The sequence below is a fragment of the Onychostruthus taczanowskii genome, unplaced genomic scaffold (assembly GCF_017590055.1).
Source record: "Onychostruthus taczanowskii isolate IOZ18803 unplaced genomic scaffold, ASM1759005v1 scaffold78, whole genome shotgun sequence".
Taxonomy (NCBI): domain Eukaryota; kingdom Metazoa; phylum Chordata; class Aves; order Passeriformes; family Passeridae; genus Onychostruthus; species Onychostruthus taczanowskii.
Window position 1 is genome coordinate 2,532,735 of NW_024505671.1, and position 21,635 is coordinate 2,554,369.

Below are 21,635 nucleotides of genomic sequence, written 5' to 3' on the forward strand. Positions count from 1 at the left end.
TCCCTCTTCCTCTTCCTCTCCTCCCCTCCCCTCCCCTCCCCATTTTTTCATTAATAATCAGTCAAGTTAAGAAGGGTACTACTGCCAGGAAATTATTTTTTATTGCCTTCCTTGTAATTCCACCTTATTTAAATAAATAAATGTTTAAAAAAAAAGCCCCAAGAAACAGGCTTTGTCTGTTTCAAACGTGGTTTTGGATTTTGCCTTAAGATGGCTAATTGAAGTTGAATTACCTTTTTCAAAAATACATGTCGCTCACCAGTTTGCTGATGATATTACATGGTTGTGAATTATCAGGGATGGTGGGTTCATGTCTTGAAAGAAATGATAACTCCATACTTTCAGGATAAGCAGTAGACTTGCTGTGTCAGCTGAGAAAATACATTCCCTGTGTAACAAGGTAGTGAAATTCTCCTTTGGAGTAAAAGCAGTGTTCATTTTTTCTGGCTGTTATTCCAAGCATTACTTTTTTTTTTCCCTTGTTTGCTAAAATTTTCAAAGCTCCTCTATCCCTTGTAAATAAAGCTGCTTTACATAAAATCAAAATCAAACTGTCCAAAAACCCCAACCAAGGGTGTTAAGCTGATTGTTTGTTGTTCTAGTCTCTGGAAAATGGACTGCCATTGTTTCAGCAAATCTGGCTACTGCTCAGTGAGTTATTGAAACACAGTCTAGTCAGGTTACCTTGAACACAACTTTTTTCCTATGAACTCTGATCCAGGCAAAGCCAGCCACTATTCATAACTGAGCTTGTCAAGAGTAATTTCCTTTTTCATGGGGAAAAATCCACTAACTAGTGGCAAATAGGAAACTTTCCATGGTGAAGATGGATTGTTAAATGAGATTATTATTTTCTTCAAAATTAATTTTCTGTTCTCTTTGAAAGGAAAAAATAAAACTAAAATGTTCATCAGTGGCTGAAGGAAAAACAAAAATTAAAATGTCTTCAGAATGTAATCCAAAGAGATTATGTCTTTGATAAAAAGAAAGGGAGGCGAGGGGAAGCATATTTGACACTTTTTTTCTCTTCCTAACAGAATTATTAACCTTCATGATTTTATACTTGATCTTGTGTCTTGCTGAGCTTTTTGAAGCCGTAGCACCTGAGATTAAGGCATTGAGAGGTTCTGGGTTTCTGTGTAGGGAGGGGAGTATGGTTTTTTCTTTCATAGTCGTAGAAAAGAATTTCAGCAGATGACTGAAGATTAAAAAAGTAAAGAAAAAATGCAAATAGGAACATTATTTATGCCTCTGAACCTTGTAATTTTAGGAGGTTTTTAATATTGGTCTTGTCAGTATGATGATAGTCTTGTCAAACTGAAAAGTGGAATCAATATGTTCAGTTTTGTGTATGCTATTCAGAATGGCAGTGCTATGAATAATGCAAAGTATTAGTAATTTTCCAGAAACGCATTAGAACGGTTCAGCAAGGGGAAGATTTTAACTGGGGAAATTAGACAGGGGCAGCAGAGCAGAAACCATCTCAAGTTGTAGCAGCAGGGAAGCCACATGCAGAAGCAGTATGATTTTCTTCTCTGCTCTGCAACTCTTTTTCCATTTCAGTCCTGAGAGATGAAGGGAGAGATTCCAAGTCAGTCGACACTAGGCAGAAGGCTGATAAGAAGGTAAAATTAGCCCACAACTCAAACTTCTAGCTGTTTTCTCACTATTCAACAGGTTTGTGTTAAAGTGCCAACACCAATGTGGTAGGTCAAGCGGACATAAAAGACATTTAGACCTTGGTACAATGAGGAACTTTTTTCTTAAAGGTCAGTACTGTGGGTTTTGAGGTTTACCATGTGACTTAAAAAATGGTCAAACCCAAAGAAATTTATAACATGTACTGTATGATGGATCATATATCTTCTCTTTTTTTAATTCAGAGGTCAGCTGCAGGATTATTTTCCTTTTTTGCTAGACAGTCTATTTGATGTGACTGGATTATTTCAGGGACATATCAGGAGCTGTTGGATACAGCTTCTCTCCCTTTAACTTCAGCAAAAGGGAGTTGTATCACTGGAATTTGTGACACCAGGTAGTCTAAGCTCTAACTGAGCAGTATGTTGAAATAAAAGATGCATTAAGTAGTGAGTGGCTATTTTCTTAAATGAGAATTTTGCTCCATCTGCAGATTAGGAGAAGCTTAATAATTTTTAAGAATTATTTCTTTCGTCATGCCTGCAATAATTTTTTTTCAATTTGTGGAGCATATGTTTCCTTCTCCATCTCTTCACTCTCTTCACTCTCCTATTTTGAAGATTTTTATTGCAGAAAGTAAATATTTTCCTCCCCAAATCTTGTCACATGAGGTCCTATTAAAAAAAAAAAAAGAAAATGGAATGATCTCTTTGGTTTGTTTTGCCTCTTTTTGGGATGTATGAAAGCAATAATATCTAATGCTCATTGATAATTAAATTAGTTTTCTTTTGGCTCATGGATTTCTTTTATGCGGTGATATATGTAGTACGCATAACTCTGCCATTTGTTCTAATAAGCCTCTTTTAAATCTTTATATTGTTTAAACTACTTTTGTGGACCTTTGCTAAAAACAATGTGTAATGCTAGCTGCAAGATGTTGAGGCATTCGTAGAACTTAATTGTGTTTCTGTTAATATAAGCATTTTTGAGGTTTGGGCTAAAATCTGCTGAGTATAATTTCTTTGTATCCAGTCAGGTTTTAAAGGAATGGGAATGTTTGACCTGTGAAAGAAAATGGGAGACAAATGTGAACTACAGAAATGTCTCGTTATTAAAATGGCCTTTTTTATATTGTAGGAAATGTGATATTTTGAAACATTTAAATTTCTTGGTAGCCGTGGAAATGGTATTGTGTCATATGTGGAGGTGTGAACTTTCTGCATTAGGCCCTTCTTGAGACACAAGCTTGAGACACTGGCTTCCCAGCAGGGGAAGCCAGTACAAACTGGGGGCAGGGTTAAAAGTACTTCCCCTTGAGTGTTCTCCCAGGTTCTGACATCCTTCAGCTCACCAACAGACATTGCTGCCGTATCTGTGTTTAATAGCCCTTGATAGAGCTCTGTTCTATAAAAATATCACTTCTATTGTGATACTGTTGTTGTTACTCTTTTGGTGATTTGGGTTTTTCTTTTAAAATCCCATTACATCCTTGTCAACCAGAGTATCCTATAGTAAGGATCTATGATTTTTAATGCTGAATGTCTTTCAGCATTACAGAGTCCTTCTGTATCTCCTTGAGGTCAGATTTCTTATATGCTCCCATTAATAGTCCCAGAAAAAATTTGCTACTTCGCTGTTAACCCTTCTTTGTTATTCTCAAGAATTGTCTCAGCACAGGTGCTTTGCAACCTCACTCAGTGTCTCATTTCACTAAGAAAACCAGATGGTTTTTTTCCTGCCTTTAGCTTCCTGTCCTTAATCATCCTATCCTATCTTTTTGTTTCCCTTTGTTTTGTGCTGGGAACAAAGGATGTTTCTTACATCTTCAGTGACTGCATTAAAGACCAGATAGAGGGGTTTTTTTGCTGCTGCTGGTTCTTCCCCTTGTTGATCATATTCTTCATTGTTGTCTAATACTAGCTAGGTTCTGGCAATCTTCTGTTTATTTTATCCATTTTTTCTAAAGTGTCTTTGACTGTCACTTCAGTTCAAGACTGTTTTTCCTGATTTATGCTCTTTCTAGGGAGCCCTTTTCTGTATATGAACAACCTGGTGTAAAGGAATGTGTCCCTGCCAATGGCAGGGTGGTTGAAACTAGACATTTGCTCTTTAACTTCCCTTCCAATCCAAACCATTCTATGATTCTGTGATGCCCTGTGGGTTTTCTTGTTACATGATTTTTCTTTCTGGGTAATCTGGTCATGCATATTACTGCTCAGTTGTGAGCAGGACTTGCTGTTAGTACAGGTCACAGAGTCTTAGTATTACAGTATACTTGGCTGGACATGGATGCTTTTAGCCTTAAAAGAGTGGTGTATTAGTGAGGTGATGATCCACAGTTTTACATGATTATTTCCTCTGTATTTCCTCCAATCTGTTTTTTTTTAATTTGTTTGTTTGTTTGTTTGGGGTTTTTTTGGTGTTTTTGTTTTGTTTTGGTTTGGTTTTTTTTAATGTTTTAGCCCAAGTGGTTTCTGGGATACAGCATTTCAAGCTAAAAAGAAGAGGGTGGGTTCCAGGAGCCAGAAATGTGAAATGATTCCTTAATTCCCTCCATGACACTGCCCTGTTCAGTGAGAACTTACTAGGGCACTGGCAGGGTCTTTTCTGGTTTTACTGAAAAAGCCTAAGTTAAAAATGGTTCTGTTTTGGGACTTCTGAAAAATTGAAGAGAGTCCAGAAGATGATCTTAAAAATAATTGCTGTAGGGAAATAAAAATCTTCAGGTGAATAAAAATGTGCTATGAAGCAGATAACCTGCAGTCATTCCTTGAGTTTATCGAGATCAAGACAAAGGAAAAAAAAAGTTGTATGAATACTTCTTTTATGACTCCACCTAGTGTGCTGAGTCCAGCTCTGAGGCCCTCAACAGTAGGAGGACATGGATCTGTTGAAGCAAGTCCAGAGGACTTGAAGATGATCAGAGGGCTGGCGTAACTCTCTTATGAAAACAGGCTGAGAGCATTGGCATTGTTCAGCCTGGGGAAGGGGAGACCTTAGAGCAGCCTTCCAGTACCTGAAGGGGGTCTACAAGAAAGATGGAGAGGAACTTTTTAAAAACAAAATGTAGTGACAGGACAAGGAGCAATGGCTTTAAACTGAAAGATGGCAGGTGTAGAGATTGGGAAGAAATTCTTTACTGTGATGGTTGTTGGAGCAAGTTGCCACAGAAGTTGTGGATGCCCCATCCCTGGAAGTGTTTGGGAGACCAGGCTGGGTAGGGCATTGATACACTGGACCTAGTGGAAGGTGTCCCTGCCTTGCCAGGGGTTTTGGGACTAGTTGATCATAAGATCCCTTCCAGCCCAAACCATTCTATGACTTGCTGCTTTTCTCATAGGCATCAATTTGCTACAGTCCACGTGCACTCCATGAGGGAGGGCTGAAAAGTTCTTGAGTTGGTGGGTATTTCCTGCTTGGCATTTGCAGAATTAAATATATGCCATCCCTAATTTATTTCATTAAAGCTTGTTATCCAAGCAGACAAATTTTCCAGGTACTTTTATGAAGAAGTGTTAGTAAACAGAATTAGCAGATGTACTGTCTCCCTCCTGTTAGTTGCCAGTGGGATTCATTCTTGATTACAGTATAATGGTCTTCATTTTTGGTCTTCCCTGGATCTGTGCCCTCTGTAACAGGATGGTTGTTTAATGCTTACACACTGCTTCCAGCTGGCAGCCACTCATCCTTTTTTTGGAAATTTCTCTTTTTTTTTTTAAATATATTTCCCGTACTAAGATGGTTTGATGTGAAAAATACAAAAGCAATGGAAAAGAAAGATATGATAAGGTGCCTGCTTACGACTATGAAGCGATTCCATTCTTAACAGTAAAACTTATTTTTGACAAATTACTACCATGATTTCTGATAACAGAATAGAGAGAAATAGATCCACCTATGTATTTTCCTGATGTTGTACTTCATTTTAACTTAGAAAATAGTGATGTACAAATGTGTTTCATGTTTGTGACATCTAAATAGTAGCATTGTGGGCATAGTTTATCACTTTTGCTATGTCAATGCCAGCAAAAATTTGTATATGAATGAATAACTTCTGTCTGCACTTAAGGAAAATGTAGATGGTTAGCAGAAGGTGCTGTTTTGTTAGCTGCTGCTTCACTTGTTAAGATGCCAGAAAAAAGAGCTTAATACATTGTTGGCTGAAAAGTCAGGCAAATTAGCCCAGGCAGAAGAGCCCAGACAAATTAGTCCAGCCAAAAAGAAGTGGGAATTAAACTTGGCAACCTATTTACTTATGTGGTGGTGGGGGAAGGAAAGTAAAAACATGCATTTTGCCAGAAGAAATTGGAAAGTCAATTCAAAGAAACGCCAGAATTATCCTCTACAAAAATGTATTGAGCTTGCATGGCAAGCATTTGGTAGCAGTGGTGGGGGATTGGGAAGCACAGGGGCTACAGGGGTGACTGCTGTGAGAAGTTGCCAGAAGCTTCCCTCATGTCCAGTGGAGCCAATGCCAGCCAGCTCCATGATGGGTCCACTGCTGGCCAAGGGTGAGCCCTTCAGTGATGGTGGTAGCACCTCTGGGATAATCTATTTAAGAAGGGAAAGAAGTTACTGCGCAGGAGCAGTTGCAGCTGGAGGAGTGACAGTATATGAGAGGAACAGCTCTGCAGACACCAAGGTTGATGCAGAAGGAGGGGGAGGAGGTGTTACAGCAGCAGAGCTGAGATTCCCCTGCAGCCTGTGGAGGTCCACAGTGAAGCAGAGATCCACCTGCAGTCCATGGCAGACCCCGGACTATAGGGGTTGGATGCCCAAGGAACGCTGTAAAAGAAATTAATGTAGTGACTGAAGTCATCCACTGTTCTGTGCAGCTGGAGTGCTGTGGTGGCATTAATGTGAACAAGCCCCATGTTTTCAGTCTTCTGGTAGAAGACCAGAAGGCAGTGGAGGAGGAACAGAAAAGGATTTCTGTTGCTTTTGAGCTGGCCGAGCCTCACAGAAGCCAAGGGGCAATCTTGGTGCTGGTGCTGGGGGGCATCTGGGGACAGAAACCTGCATCTAGAGTTAGCTGGATCTTCTCTGCCATCTTGTGGAGCTTCTCCCCAAGATGCCCACTTGCTGCACGCTCTACAGCCTGCTACTGGTCTCCCAGTAAACTTGTCCAGATTGCTGTCATCTCCAGAGGACAATCATCCCACACTGTTCGGCACGGTCCACGCCACCTGGCAGCCCAACTTGGGGGGCCTCAGTGCCACATCAGCACTGGATGGGAAACATTTGGCTTTGTCTATGTTGGCAACGCTGATTTGGGAAGCAATGCCCAGCACCTGCCCACCCCACAGTAATCTGCTGCCAGTGCTGTTGGCATAGATGCACAAACAGATACCAAATATATTTGAAAGAAAAAAGTCATTTTGCTGCTGTGTGGCTCTTATTATCCAAATACTTGATTGAGATTGAATAGAAACATTAAATATCACCTGGTGAAGCAAAACTCTCTCTAACTAGCATTAAAAATGTGTTGCATTTTTTCTGATGTTTCATTAAAAAGTGTAAATAATTTGTGCTCCTAAATAAGATTTAGTAAGTTTAGTTTTAGTTATGTTATATTTATACTTGGAAACCTTCATGCCAACTATACCTTGACTTTTCTGTGTCTTTCTGCAGCCTTCCAAAGTAGGAAGTTGTGCTTTTCCTTCTTTCATGTCATATTTGTATTCACAAGCTGATTTCTGAGATGTCATGTTTACATTTTGTTTCCAATCACTCTAAGGCCACCCAGAGCTCCCCAGCTGGAGCCAGAGAAGGTGGGAAATTATGTTGGGATTCTTTTAGCGTGGTTGTGTTTAGTTCATATGACGTGACATTGTCCTCAGGATGTAATGGTCAGTTTGACCTCTTTAAAAACACCAACTTATGCGAGAAAACACTTTACAAGCTGTGAGAGGATTCTTGGTGGCTCTCAGGAGAGTGGAAGAATTTTCCTTGCCTGGCAGCAGCAAGGACTAGACTGCACTGCTGACTGTAGTGGCGTATGAAGAACAGCCTTGTAAGCGGGAGAGGTCACTGTAGACTGGGCTCAGTCACTGGTTTTCCACATCTTTTTATTTCATTTCCTTTTATGAAAACTTGAAATTTAGATTGCTGCTGACACACTTGCACATCTTCACCCTTTGGACTGAAGGAGCATGCACTGTTCCTGGGCTGTGAGCAGGGTCTTCTGGTTCCACAGAAGTTGTGGTATCTCACAGGGGCAGGGCGTAGAAAGAGGATATGTATTTTTTGTTTTGATTACAAAAGGAGGGATATTTTTTGTGTTTTTCTATAGATGAACAGATGGAAATGGAATGGAAATTATTTGCAAGGCATGTATGTGAGTTATGATTGCTTATTTTAAATTGTCAGGGCTACTAATAATTGTAATTAATCTAAGGCAGAATTGATGTTTCTCTATTTTTTGGTTGAGACACTGATAATCAAAAAATAGGGAATGCCTTGAAACCCAAGATGATTTTTTTTGGGGGGGGGGGGGGGGGTGGTGTTTCTTCTACTGAATAAAAACCAAGTTATTTCTGTCAGTACTCTTAGGATTTTGTATTAGGAGAAAAAAAATTCTCAAACCTTGTCACATCTTTTTGTATATGGTACAGTATTTATCATAAGACATTAACTTCAGTAAATTGCTTATTATTCTACAGAAGAACACCTTGAAGTTTGCTCTTTTTGTGATGGAATTAAAATTCCCAAAGGAATTTTGTAGCCCTTCACTCTCTACAACTACCTGAAAGGAGTTTTAGTGAGAAGGAAATGAAAGGATGGTTGGAAATGTTCTTAAGTTGCATCAGGGAGGTTCAGATTAGATATCAGGAAAAAAAGAAAACTTAACTGAAAGAGGTGTTAGACACTAGAATAAGTTACCATGGGAAATTAGAGTCACCATCTTTGGAATTGTTCAAGAGGCATCTGGGTGTGGTACTTGGGGATGTGGTTTAGGAGTGATTATGGTGGTGATTGTATGGTGCTAACCACCATAACCGTGTGGGTTAACAGTTGGACTAGATGATCTTGAAGGTCTCTCCCAAACCTGATGATTCAATGATTCTATGAAATATTTTTAATCAGGTGTTGACTTCCTCTTACAGCACGTATGAGCTCACTGTGGCAAATGAAACAGTTTATTACTAATTTCAAAAAAATATATTAATAATGCAGCTTTGATATATTTCTGATAGATCAGTAGTCTGACTCATTGACAGATTAAAGGATTAAGACATGTTGTGGTTTTCATTTCAAAGACAATTCTACAGAAGAAGGAAGCAGAAATTACCGGTTTAACTTTTCAGACAAAATTGTTACATGAGTAGAAAAATATAGTACTATTTAAAAGAAAGACACGTTCTGTTGTTACTTGGAGCTGCAGGGCTGATTCCCAGGCCTGCCACTGTCCCATTGAAGACACAAGCCCCGTGGGATGTGAGTATTATGAATTGTAGCCAGGAGCTGAGGAATGAAGTAAAATATTGCTTCCTTTATTGTGAAAGGTTGTGATCAAAGTAGCTCTGTGTGTTTCCTTCTGTGACTGTGTTAAAATAATTTTTTTACTGACTGTGTTAAAATATTTTTTTACAAGGCTCCTCCAGTCATTTAAATGAGCAAGGCTGTCATCTGTCACCTTGCAAATTTTTGTCTTGCATAGAAACATTTCTGCCCTGAAAGATTTGTGTTCTGCTGAGAAAGCATGTTCTTAGTGGGAGATGTGGCTTAATTAATGTTGCATAGGATAGCAGAGTGACACTGCCTAGAATAATGTCATTTCACCTTGACTTTCCATGCTGGGAAAAAAAAAACCCAGAAATTTCTGAGTGCCACTGGCACCAAAAAGCATCTCCTGTAGGTGTGTTTAAGTTTTGTAATGACTAGCACACCTCAGGCTGACCTTTCTTTCACCCACTTTTTGGTTAAAACTGAGTTCACATGTCATGGCATGAGCAGGGGCTGCAGTTGGACAAGGACATTCCAGCAGCTGGAATACAGATCATAGCAGTGGTGGTAAACAAAGCCTGGGAAGGGGCAGTGCTTCTACTGCGGAGAAAGCCTGGTGCTTCTGATGTTAGGAGGGTGAAGTGCATGTCCTTGTGTGGCAAAAGATTTTAGGTTTGTATGAAAGCTCACCTGGCCTTTATCTTAAGCCTTGAGTTATCAACAAGGAGTGGGGAAGGTTAGATTAGAGCCAGCCTGGTTGTTTTAGTAATCCTACATCAGTTTACCCTGAAAAGGACACTAAAAATCTCTTTTTTATTTAGTATCAGCTGTTTACTTGCAAAAGCTGCAGGATTTTCCACATGAATTTACACTGTTTTTATTGCTTATTCGCTTTGGCCATGTGAATCAAATACTGTTTTCACAATTACAAGAAGGTCCCGGTTACACTTTTGTGTTGGATATTGATACTCATCTCGGGGAATATTTTCTGACTCATCACATTCATTATTCTTGCAAAGAAATGGTAAATGTCTTTGCTGGGAGATAATGTCCATTTGCCTTTGTATGAGAGAGAAAAAAGAAAATGTTCTTAGGTGGGTGTTGCTCCAGATTTGTAAGTCTTATGTAGGTGTTCCACCCACCTTCCATCTAATCTGTTTTATCAAGTGCAAGCCAGCTTGTTGTGTTACTTTTGTCTTAATTTCTAACTGTCTGTTGTAAAATCCTGCCTTTTTTTTTTCTTTTTGCTTAACTGAAGTTATGTGTAAGAAACAAATAATTTAAAGTATTGTCAGGGCAATATTTCAGATTTTTTAAAATCCAAGAGATATATTAATTTTTTGCAGATCTTTAGGTTCTTATGAAAGCCAAAAATATGTATCGCTGAAAACATCTCTGGTGGTGTCTATAGTCAAAGCACAATAAGCCTTTAAAGAAGTGCAATCTGTAATTCATGTTAAAAAACCCTGTTGGGATGACAGGAGAGACACATTGCCTGTGCCAGCTATACATCCACAGTAAGATTTGTTAGTAATCATAGCATGGAGCATGGGGGGCTGGTTAGCTTCAGCTCAGAGCCTTTAATGTCAAAATTCAGGTCTTGGCCATAAATCTTCTGCTCTGTATTTAAGGCAAGCCCTGAATATACTGTGGGGAGCAGGGGAAATGGATTGTTTGTATCCCAGCTGGCAATTTTTATGTTGTTTTCTTTAATGGTTCCTCACCATGTGATTTACTTCCTAGCCCTGGGTCTTCTGGTGTGCTTATATAGTTGGATTCACGTGACTGTGAGACAGGGTAGGAATCAGAAATGTACTTTAAAAGGCTTACAGACCGAAATGGGGCTCTAATGAAATTAGGTGAGAGGACTGAAGTTCTGGGAAGAGCTTTTCTCTGATCAGGCCTCAGATGCTGTGGCTGGAGGCTTGTACCCTGACCTCCTCTGGGGAAAGCAGGGGATGCTCTCTCTGTCTTCCATGCTGCCAAGCACATCTGTCTTGTGGAATGTTCTCAATCACATTTTATTTACTTGATAAAATATGGATTTGTTTAGTTATTGGTTTGACATTGATGCGCATAGCACCTATAGCATTGTGAAAGCACATACCTGAATAACAATGGAGAATGATTCTGCACAGGTGAGATCCATCCTTGCTTTAGTTGTCTTACCCATTTTTTTGCCCTCTATGTCTCTGCAGAGGGCGTGTCTGCTTGCAGAGTAAGGCTCTATTAGATTAGATGAGGATAATGGAATTCAGTCCCACATGTTTATTATTGTGCTGAAGTAAGGCTATAAATGGAATGCAGTTCCTCAGGGTTCAGTAGCTATGGATAGTCTTTGAAAAATGATAAATAGTTTCTAATTAGATGAATGACATTTCATGAAATTGATAAATAGTTTCTAATAACCTGTTTTCTCAGTAGGCTTTGCACAGTTCAGATCTGAAAATCTGAGAAGTTTACAGGATTGTAACCAAAAATGATGTATGTTATAATATTGAGTGAGACGTACAAATCACATCTTACATTTGTTCATTCCAGTCGTTGAATGCAGCAGAATTAAAAAAAAAAAGGGGGTGGGGGGAGAGGGGATGCAACAAGTAATAATTGTTGTCTCAATTATATTTATTCTGGCTACTTCAGGTTTTCTCCAGGGTGTATTTAGAAGAAAGAAGAGCCTGGAAATAATCTTCTGAATATTTTAAATGTTACTCAGTATGAAAGTTGATTAATGTGTCCCACTTTGACTTGTACAGTAATCTCAGTATAATAATTGTGGGGCTTGCAGCAAGGAAAAAAATTGCTTTGTGCATTCTAGGACAAAAAAACTTTTTGTTTCCCCTGCTGATATTTAGAAGTAGATAAATGGACCAATAGAGGACTTTTAAGATATTTGTTATAGCTTTGGCACAGTTCTTTGACCCTGAGATGAAAAAAAAAAAAAAGTATGAGATATAGCAAACAGTTGCTAATAGAGAAAGGAAAATACAGTATTTTTTTTCCTCCCCCACAGGACATTAATGTATGTATCCTTGAAAACTACCCTGAATGTTCTAATCCCAGGTTATTTTACATCATACCATATTTCTGTGGACAGCATCCAAGATGCAGGTAAATATATGCAAGGTATTTCAATTTGTTCAGCAATAGCTATTGCCAACATTTTGTCAGAAATCAGTAATAAAGAGGTGACATTATTTGAAGTACAAGAGAAAAATGAAAGTACAAGGAATGTGGCACTGCATGTGGTAACTGCATGCATATATTTTGAAGTAAGAAGGGCATTGCAAATGTAGCACTACTCTTTTTTCTTGATTTATAGCATGAATAATTCATCAAATATGAATGTATTTATGTGGAATTTTTTTTCTGGGTTACTCATTTTATCTGCACTGTAATTTTGTAATACATATTTCTGATTTGCTCAGATGCTTCTGTCAGGTCTATATGAAGAATACAGATTTCTGTGTTCATGCGAGAAACTGTATTCATGCTTAAAACTATGTAAAATGTAGCCCTCTACTGCTTTAATTGAGCCACCTCATTTTTAACATCTGTGTGTGCCTTTCTAATATTGCTGTATACCATAATAAATTTTTATGCAATAATGTAGGACTAATTTTAAATACTTTCTTGGTTTTAAACACTTTAGTATTGTTGGTAACAAATGTTCTTTATTAGGTGTGTTCAACTTCAAGGTATTCTGTTTCTGTATTATTCAGGCTTCTCCATAATGAAACAACTGCACATTTTCCAGAATTTCTTTCAAAAACCATACTTTCTGTAGCAGTAATAACAAGTGAAAATGTGTTACTTCTGTCTTAATTTCTAAGTCTCTCTGTTGTAAAATCCTGCCTTTTTTTTTTCTTTTTGCTTAACTGAAGTTATGTATAAAAAACAAAACAGGTTTGAAAATGACTTCATTTTCATTGCACTTCTTTTTTTTTAACATATTTTGGCCTTATTTGCAAGTGCTTATGGTTGCACATTTAACTTGCATGGGTGAGTAATCCCATTAACAACAGTCACATGCCTGAATACTTTCACAAAATATCTCTGTGAGGTTCCCAAGTAGCATATTGAAGTACTGTTTTGTACCTTGTTGTAGATTTGGCTCCTGCCATACCCTTGCACTTAATTCAGCTATTTCTTAGTCCCATAAAAAGATACAAACAGGAGGCTCATAGTGTTGGTCAGGACACTTTGCTCTTCCAGAAAACAGATCAGTGCCCAGAAGGTGGTAGAGCATGAAAAACCTGCTACAAGTCTGCTCTGGTAGAGTGGAAAGTAGTGAGCTTTTCCACATGGCACAGAAAGAGCTTCAGACAAATGTTAAATTCACTATTGCATAGTATCCACAATAACCTAATGAAGTCATGGAAGAGGTTTGCAGCCACTCCCAGGCACTGTGGGCAGCTGATTCCTTTAGCCTGGGACACTGGCATTATATCCTGTGTCAGTGTGAATGATGGCTGCTGCTCCCAGAACATAACTAATAGGAGTTATTATAAGGGATTTAGGATTCATATGGTTGTCTAACTACATTGTGCATTTGGGAAACAGAAGCATAAAGAGGTAGTGAAGTCCTGCCAGCTTCTCTCCCTGGGAGAGAAGACAGAAGAATCCTAAACTGTTCTTCAAAACCAGTATCAGTCACAGCAAAAAAATGCAAATCCTGTAGCAAAGCTGCAAGGCAACCAGAGGTAGTGACAGGGGAAATGGAAGCTCGTGGAGACTTTGGCAAAAGTTAAAATGAAGGACAAGGTGGAACATGGTAGTGTCCTGTGTAGGATTTGCCAAGTAACAGCAGGCAGTGCTTGGTCCCAGCAGCTCTCCTGATGTAGTTCAGGGACACCACCACCCCTCAGCACCTTCCAACACCAAGGGCAGTCATCCCTCCCATCAGACGCGTTGCGCTTCCAAGTTGAAATACCAAAGTTCACAAGTTTGAGCTTATAAACAACTTGGCAAAAGATCTCTTCAGAATGGAGTAGTTTCACACAGTGATTAGCCTGCTTTTAATGTGATCCTGTTTTTACATGCCAATCCAATTTTAGACATCGAGTGGAAAAGCTCAGTAAGCTACTCGGCTTTGGGGGCGGGGGGCGTCTTCTTTTGTTCTAAGTATAGCACTAAGTATATATATTCTTTTGTTCTAAGTATAGAATATTTTTTCTTCACTTCTGTTCTTGGCTTGAATTTGAGAAGTAAATGCATATTTAAACTTTTCTTTTTCCCTCCTCCATCTTCCCCCATCAATTTCATACAGGGAGCCTGGTGAATGGGCCCTTGAAAGAGCAAAGCTGAACGTTAATGAAAATTTTCTGCTTGTGGGCATTCTGGAGGAGTTGGAGGATGTGCTGCTTTTATTAGAAAGATTCTTACCTCATTATTTCAAGGATGTCCTTAGCATCTACAAAAATCCAGGTAACTTTTTCCATTAAAAAGCTATTCTTACAGAAACTTCAGCTAAATCTGCATGGATGCTGAAGGGTACGTGTTTCTTTCTTGTTCAATCAATGAAGAAGTTTTTCTGCCTCTTAGGGAGCAGATTTAATGATGAGGAAGGTAACATATTCCACTTTTATCTTTAATGTTACTGTGTGGTTTTCTTTCCTTGCCTGCACTTGTTGCTCAGTGATCTTTCCACATGCCAGAAAGCTTTCCATTTTCCACTGGAGTGCCTTCTTCTTTTAATTATGTCATACTCAGTTCTCAAATAATACTGTCAAAATATTATCAAAATGGTGTCAGGAATATGTACTTAAATAAACCTTCAAGAAATTATTTGGGGAGCTGGACACTTTGGAGATTCTCCAGGACCAGGTTATTTATTTTCCCTCAGCCTTGACTATGAGTTGAAATGTAATGAGCCTCCAGCTGAACTGAGTTTAGGTAAAATACAAATAAGAATGTGCATTTACACCACTTCCAATACAGAGCATGCTGAGGAAGAAGACTTAGGAGTCTGGAGTTGAGAAATGAAAATGGAGAGCGCTCAGCCTACTCCTTAATTTGCACCCCGTGGTCAGTCTGAAAGGGTTCTCTGCATCAATCCATCCCTCCACACTGATTTATTGCTAACTTCTTTAAAAGGCAGTCCTGTGTCCTGTGCCTAAAAATAGATATGATGCTTCTGGGGGGCTGTGCATGTCATTCCAGCAGAATTGATTTCTTGCTTACATTTGACTGGCCCATCAACATTAAGTGCACCAAGCAGGGGTAAATCTTCCCTTCTTCCTTTGTGACTCAGTTGCATTTGTGTCAGTGTGAAATGCCTACAGCCATTAATATGTGTGTTTTGTACCAAGCTGTATATTCAAAGCACGTTGAATATGCAGCTTGGAACTAAGATTGAATTTAGTTTGTAGTGCATGCAGCTGATGGCTGGCTTCTGACTGAGAACAGCTATTACAGCAGTCAGTCACTCTGGAGAAATTATGGGTTTCTGTCCATAACTGGGATTTATGCATGACTGTCCATCGAACCCTTCTTCTAGGACGCATCTTTGGAAATTCTGTATTTAGCTGTGATGCAGGTACTAGGGAAAGTATGGCATTCCTTCTCTGAGCATGCTTGCAGTGGGTCATTGTCTGCTTGCAAGCAGTCAGTTAAGGCAGGTCTTTGGAAGTGTAATTTTGTGGTGCCACAGCCAGCCATAGAGCAATTTTGCTTAATAAAAGGCATAACAAGATTATTGTACTGGCATTAAAGCATTGCCCAGTTTGGGATCAGGTATTTCCCTTGGTTTTATAAATTAAAAAATAAAAATAACGATGTTTGTGGTATGTGGAAGTCATCTAAAGGTTTGCACAATCTGGTCTCAAAGGTTTCCCCATGGGGATCTTAGACTAAAGGAAGGCAGGGGGATCAATAGAAGGATATGCTCTCTCTGCCATGGGAGTTTTCTTTGAGTTTATATGACTTATTCAGCTGTTCTGTGCACCATATATTTTCATTTCTTTTACAATGGGGGAAGCAAATAAGCAGCACACAGGGTGCCCTAGAAATTGTCAGGTGGGAAATAAGCAATCAGCCAGAATCATTAAGTGCTGGGTAATCTTTCTCCTCTCTTTGTATTTTCCAGTATCAGGAGGAAATTTGATCACCTATTACAGGACAATGATTTTCTCTGGGATTTCTTGTTAAAAGTGGGTCTCGAATCTAAAGATTCACCACTTCCTGTCAGTATTCCCTAGGTGGATTAAACCTTTATTTTATCTTCCTATTCACTTATTGACTGGGCATATTAGTAAGAAATCAGTTTTCTTGTGTTAACTCTCTCCTTCCCTTTTCATACTTGCATATGTTGAGAGATTTTTTTCCTATCATAATTATTTTCTGATTATTTCTGAGTTGGTGCTAATACTTACAAAAAAAAGAAATCCCTTAACAGAATCAGCCAGAAAAATAAAAAACATTAAAGCTGTGTGTAAGAAACCCTACACTGTTCTCCTCAGGGCATCTTAGACCTGATCTGCAACACCCTCTGCTGTTGCATCATGACGTGCTTGGAAGAAGACCTGTTGTTCTGCCAGCTGTGTGGTGGTCCCACAAAGCAGCAGATAAATTGGGCCCAAACTGACTTTTTGTTGCAACTAACACTTGCAGATTAAATCTATAGAGTTTACAGTATTGACTGCTGACCTGCTGCTCCACTTGAAATTCTCTTATGGCAGTCTTTCTTTCCTCTTTCCACGTAAAGAAGGAAAGTTTATCTAGAATTTATCTTTTGTCAACTGAATATAACAAGATGAGGAAAACACAGAGAAGGGCTGTACAGAAAGGTGACTCATTTCCAGAGTCTACTGCAACAAGCAGTTCTGGATTGGAGGCAGTTCAGAAATGGAATTTGTAGAGCTGCCTTGAGGCAAAAAGTAGCTGAAGAAAGACATTTTCAATCCAGTGTTGCTTTGGTGGATTACATAGATTAGAAATCACAGTAGGGGGAAACAGGAAATTGCTGTCCCACCAACATAATCTAAACTGTATTAAAAGCACCTTCCTGCTATAGGAAGCAAAATGCCTGATGTTATCAAATGCATAAAATCACCTGTGCATTTAAGATATGTCTGCAGGAGTTGTGAGTTAAACCCCTTCTTCCTGAAGCTGGGACTCTCCTTGCTCATTGCAGGTGCTCTGGTTTGTCATCAGATTGCTGCAGATCCCATCTTAGTATTGAAAACCTTCAGTATAGGAGGTAGATAATACAGAAATCAGGAAATCTAGAAACTTTTTCTCATCTCTGTTCCTTTGAACTGTGTAGGCCGTATTAAAAGCTCTCAGTTTCTTTAGTGCCTGTAGTAAAATTTCTCATCTAAGGCACCATGATAACATTTGTCAAGAAACTCTTGCTCAGCGTTCTCTTAGGAGAAAACAAAGCCTGTAGTTGTTTTACCTTCAAAAATATTTTTCTGCTGTTGTTCTGAAGCAGATAATTTCAACTGTGGCTCTATGATAAGATAGTGTGACATTTTCATCAGAGTGTTACTGTCTGTCTGTGTACCTGATGGCACAGGTAACTGCTTAAAGCAGTATGAATTGAGTGCTTTTCTTTTTGATGCTAATGATTTGTCTGATATAAGCTGGCAGAAGGAAACTGTGAAGAAAGGTAAAATGTTAAAAAAACTTGGCAGTTCAGCAGGACAGAAAATTTTAATATCAGAGGACACTAGGAGGATAACTTCCTTCATTGCATTAACAAAAATGTTGCATTCAGCCGTTCCATATACCAAATATTTTGACTTGTGTGTTTTATAACCACGTGTAACAAAATGTGAAAGCTCTTTGTGGAACTAAAGTTTTCATTGGAACCAGTCTGGTTTTATCTTGTACAGTACTTTAAAGCTATGGGCTTCCTGTTTCTCTGTGCCTCCACTCTCTCCTTGAAATTAAGAATTATCTTAATGTTAATACCAAGTCAAGAATTGCAAAAGGTCTCTCTTTTTTGATGCCTGTCTTGTCCAAAGTTATAAGCTTGTCTTGACAGCCAAAACTGACAGGAGATTAAAAGGACAGGATTGGGGGCAACAGACAGATTGTGAAATCAGTAGATAGATGAATAGATGGGTAGAATAAATTTCAAGAATATATTTTTGTGTTTAATAGCTTTCTTTGCTAACACAGTAAAATTTGCTCAAAATTTTGTCTTTTTATTTCACCAGCATTGAAGCAGATAGGATCCAATTTTAGAGCCTTAGAATATATTTATTGCAAAATTTGAAAGTATTCTTTAACTCTTTGAAAGGCCTGAAATAGTTGTAGCAAAACTAGACATGGAGAATCTTTCCTCACTCTCAGGGGCTAAAGGAAAAAAAAATTGGTCAGTCCTGTTCATTTCTGCTGACTGTAGCTCACTTCTGTAAGCTGGCTGGTAGCCAGAACACAGAGAATATTTACACAGCTTTTTTTTTTAAATGGGCACATGTGGATTTCATATCTTTGGTGGTTTTAAGAGACAAAAAATATGTACTGTACTCAGCAAAACAGAGTTTTCTTCTGTCTTGTCAATTTCTGTGGCATGGACTAAAAGTTCATCCAGTGTAAAACAATAGGCAATAAAATGTTTTTTTTATCACCTCAGAAATGAGCCATATCCTCACACCTCAGGAGTTCATAAATTTTCTTTGCCACCAGAAGCCCTATAAAAACACTTCTTCCCAATATCAGGAAGAAAAGCCTTTGTTTCCTGAAAGGTTCATTTAGGGTGGAGAATGTATAGGTCTTACTCTACATCAAGAAGACTGACTTTAGGCTTTTCAGACAGTGAATTTTATTGAGTGCAATGAAATAACTCACACTGTCAGCTGCAAAAAAATATATTGTTTAGGTGAACTGTAAATTTGAAAAGAAAAAAAAAAAACAATGAAATTGTGATTCCCATAAGAATTGCATTTACAGGGAATGTTTTAAACCGTAGTAGTAAATCCCAGGTAATATAAACCCTCTCATTTTTTAGATCTGCTGTGTTCATGAATGTTAATGATACAGTCTTGACATTTTCTCTTCATAAGTTTCCCCTTCTCTTTAAACCCATTAAGGAGAGAGATGCTGCCATTTGTCTTTATTGCAGAGCTGAGGACCTGAGAAGCAGAGCATTTTCGGAGTTAGGAGAAGGGTGAAATGAAGCTCAGCAGTCTTTGTGATGTGCTGAAGATCACTCCTGTGCCAGGCCAGCACTGAAGGTGGGACGTGCCTTCAGATGGTTCAGATGCTATGCATTTGGAAAAGTTCAGGAACTAGGTTTTTTCCCCTCTCAGAAATTGTAATGAATGAATTTACAGGCAGCACCTCCAAGAACAAAAACTTTGAGTAAGAAATGATCATAGGACTCTGGTGGAAGGAGGCAGTGCTTTTTGTGCAGTGTCTTTAAATAGTGATCATCTTATCATCTTATATTCTGCCCTTATCTAGCACAAAATTAAAGGAAAGAAGAAATTAAGACAAACTGTATGAGGCTTCTTAGGCTGCTGGCTTCTTGTGGGCTGTACTTTCTGGAGAGGGTTGTGCCTGGTAATGGGAAGGGAATACACGGGCTCATCTCCTGTGCTGAAGTGCCCAATCCTTCTCTCTCCTACAAGAACTTGCACTCTTGTTGAGAGATAAAATCAGCATGGATTAGTTTTAATTTAAATACTGAGGGGGTTTTGTGGTGGGTTTTTTTTTTTTGTTCGGTTTGGTTTTGAGTGGGGTTTTAGTGGGTTCTTTTGCATCACTTCTAAAATTTCAAACACATTCAAATGTTTAAAAGCTTTGGAGACTCCAAATATGTGGTCTTTTCTTTTTCCTTGGACTCTAGAAGAGCTTTGTGTTTTCCCTATGTAATACTTTGAACAGGAATCACTGGCTATGAAAATTTTCTACAGGAGAGGAAAATTCTAAATTTCACGTGGAGGTAAAAGATGAGGTTGTGCTTGGGCATCACTGCCTGTGTAACACTGGCGCGGCGCGTTCCCGTGCGCGATGCGGGCAGAGCCGCTTTGTCCAGCAGGTGGAGCGGTCCGCCCGCGAGTGCGGCGCTCCCAGCGCCAACAGCGCGCGTGGATTTACATTCCGTGGATTGCACGCGTGGATTTGCATTCCGCCGGGAGCTCGTTTTCTTATCACCCAACATCCTGTTCTGAAAATAGAAAGCGTGAACAGACCATTATTTTCTTCCCCCTTTGAAGTCTCAACTTGCAGTATTGCACAGAGGAACGCTATAAAACAATGTGAATGCTAAAGCATGCAGTGTAAGATCTAGGAAAAGTGTTTAATTGTACTTTTGTTTCTTGTAAAATAAATTCCCTGTTCTCTGTGTACAAGATGGGCAGGGAAAGAGGAAGCGTCACAGTGCATATCCCTGAGGACATTACTTTTTTATTAGGTCGATAGCATCTAGGACATTCTGCACTACTAATCTGTTCTTTGGTTTGTTTTATAAAACTGAAGGTACTATCAAAAGCTATAGATACATTATCTAGCTCTTCAACCACGAAGATACCAGGTTTGGAGAGCAGAGAAAAACCAGACTGCCTGATGCAGGATGCCTTGAAGTTAATGGATACACCAATGAGGGATAAGGATAGTCAGTGAAAATATCCTTTCTTTTTCAGTCCCATGAAAGAAAAATATGTTTTGTCTTCCAGAGGTTTGAGATCCTTTTGTGAATAAGCTAAGCAGTTTAAGAATAGGAGCTCTTAGAAGGATCAGAGCACTTCTGAGCTTTCTCATGACTGTTTTTTTTAAAAAGGACCACTATAGGTCTTTGGAAGATTTGTCTCAGAAGCAAAACTTCTCTGTGGTGAAGCAAAGCTTTACAGCTTATAACAGCTGAGGTTCTTGTTCTGCTGAGGAAGGTGAAGCTACTCCAGACAATATGTGTGTGGCATGAAACCATAACTGTGGCACCAAAAAATTCATCCAAGGTATTATCAGTCTCATTGCTAAAATGTGATCAGGAGTAAAGGTGTGGCAAGTGACTTTGGTATGGCTTTCCGATCCACATGGAGCTTGTCTACATCCAGACTCAAGTCCTAACTATTTACTCTTCCTTGCTAGTGTGTACTTGTTAGATTGAGGTAGCTCATGTGTGCATAGTTACACAGCAGAGCAGTTGCCTATAAATATAACTTCTGGCCCCAAATGAATGGCATTTTGAGACGAAAAGTGAGGCAGCTGGCAGCCTGACACAACGTTGGCGCTCGGTCTGGGTGAATCTGCTCCCTGAGCCTGCAGTGCAGGGAAGTGGGATTTACGTGTCCATTTGCCAAACACGTCGCTATGGCTCTGCTTTCTCCTGGAGTCAAGAGCAGTGCTTGACTTGTAAGCACAGCAGCACCAGTAACAATCATGTAGATCAGGTGAGAAATTTACATATTTCCTATTGGCAGGCCAGGATTATGGGCACGATTCATGAACTGGAGAAATGAGGAATGAGGCTACCGTAGGTCCATAGTTCCCTTTCCCAGCGCTTCTGGCATTCAAGGATGTTGGCTGCCTTCCAGATCTCACCACTGATTATGGCAAAGAAGGATATCATTTCTCTTCTTGCTAATTACTGTACTGATTTT

At 39.1% G+C, this 21,635-nt stretch overlaps 1 protein-coding gene across 1 annotated transcript in view; it reads left to right on the forward strand.

Annotated features, from left to right (window-relative positions):
* The window catches only part of UST (uronyl 2-sulfotransferase), a 153,452-nt gene that overhangs the window by 106,902 nt on the left and 24,915 nt on the right, over positions 1-21,635 (forward strand). The window contains exons 6-7 of the mRNA XM_041423521.1: positions 12,098-12,195; positions 14,354-14,511. Coding sequence (XP_041279455.1) covers positions 12,098-12,195; positions 14,354-14,511 — 256 coding nt within the window. The remainder of the gene's footprint in view (positions 1-12,097; positions 12,196-14,353; positions 14,512-21,635) is intronic.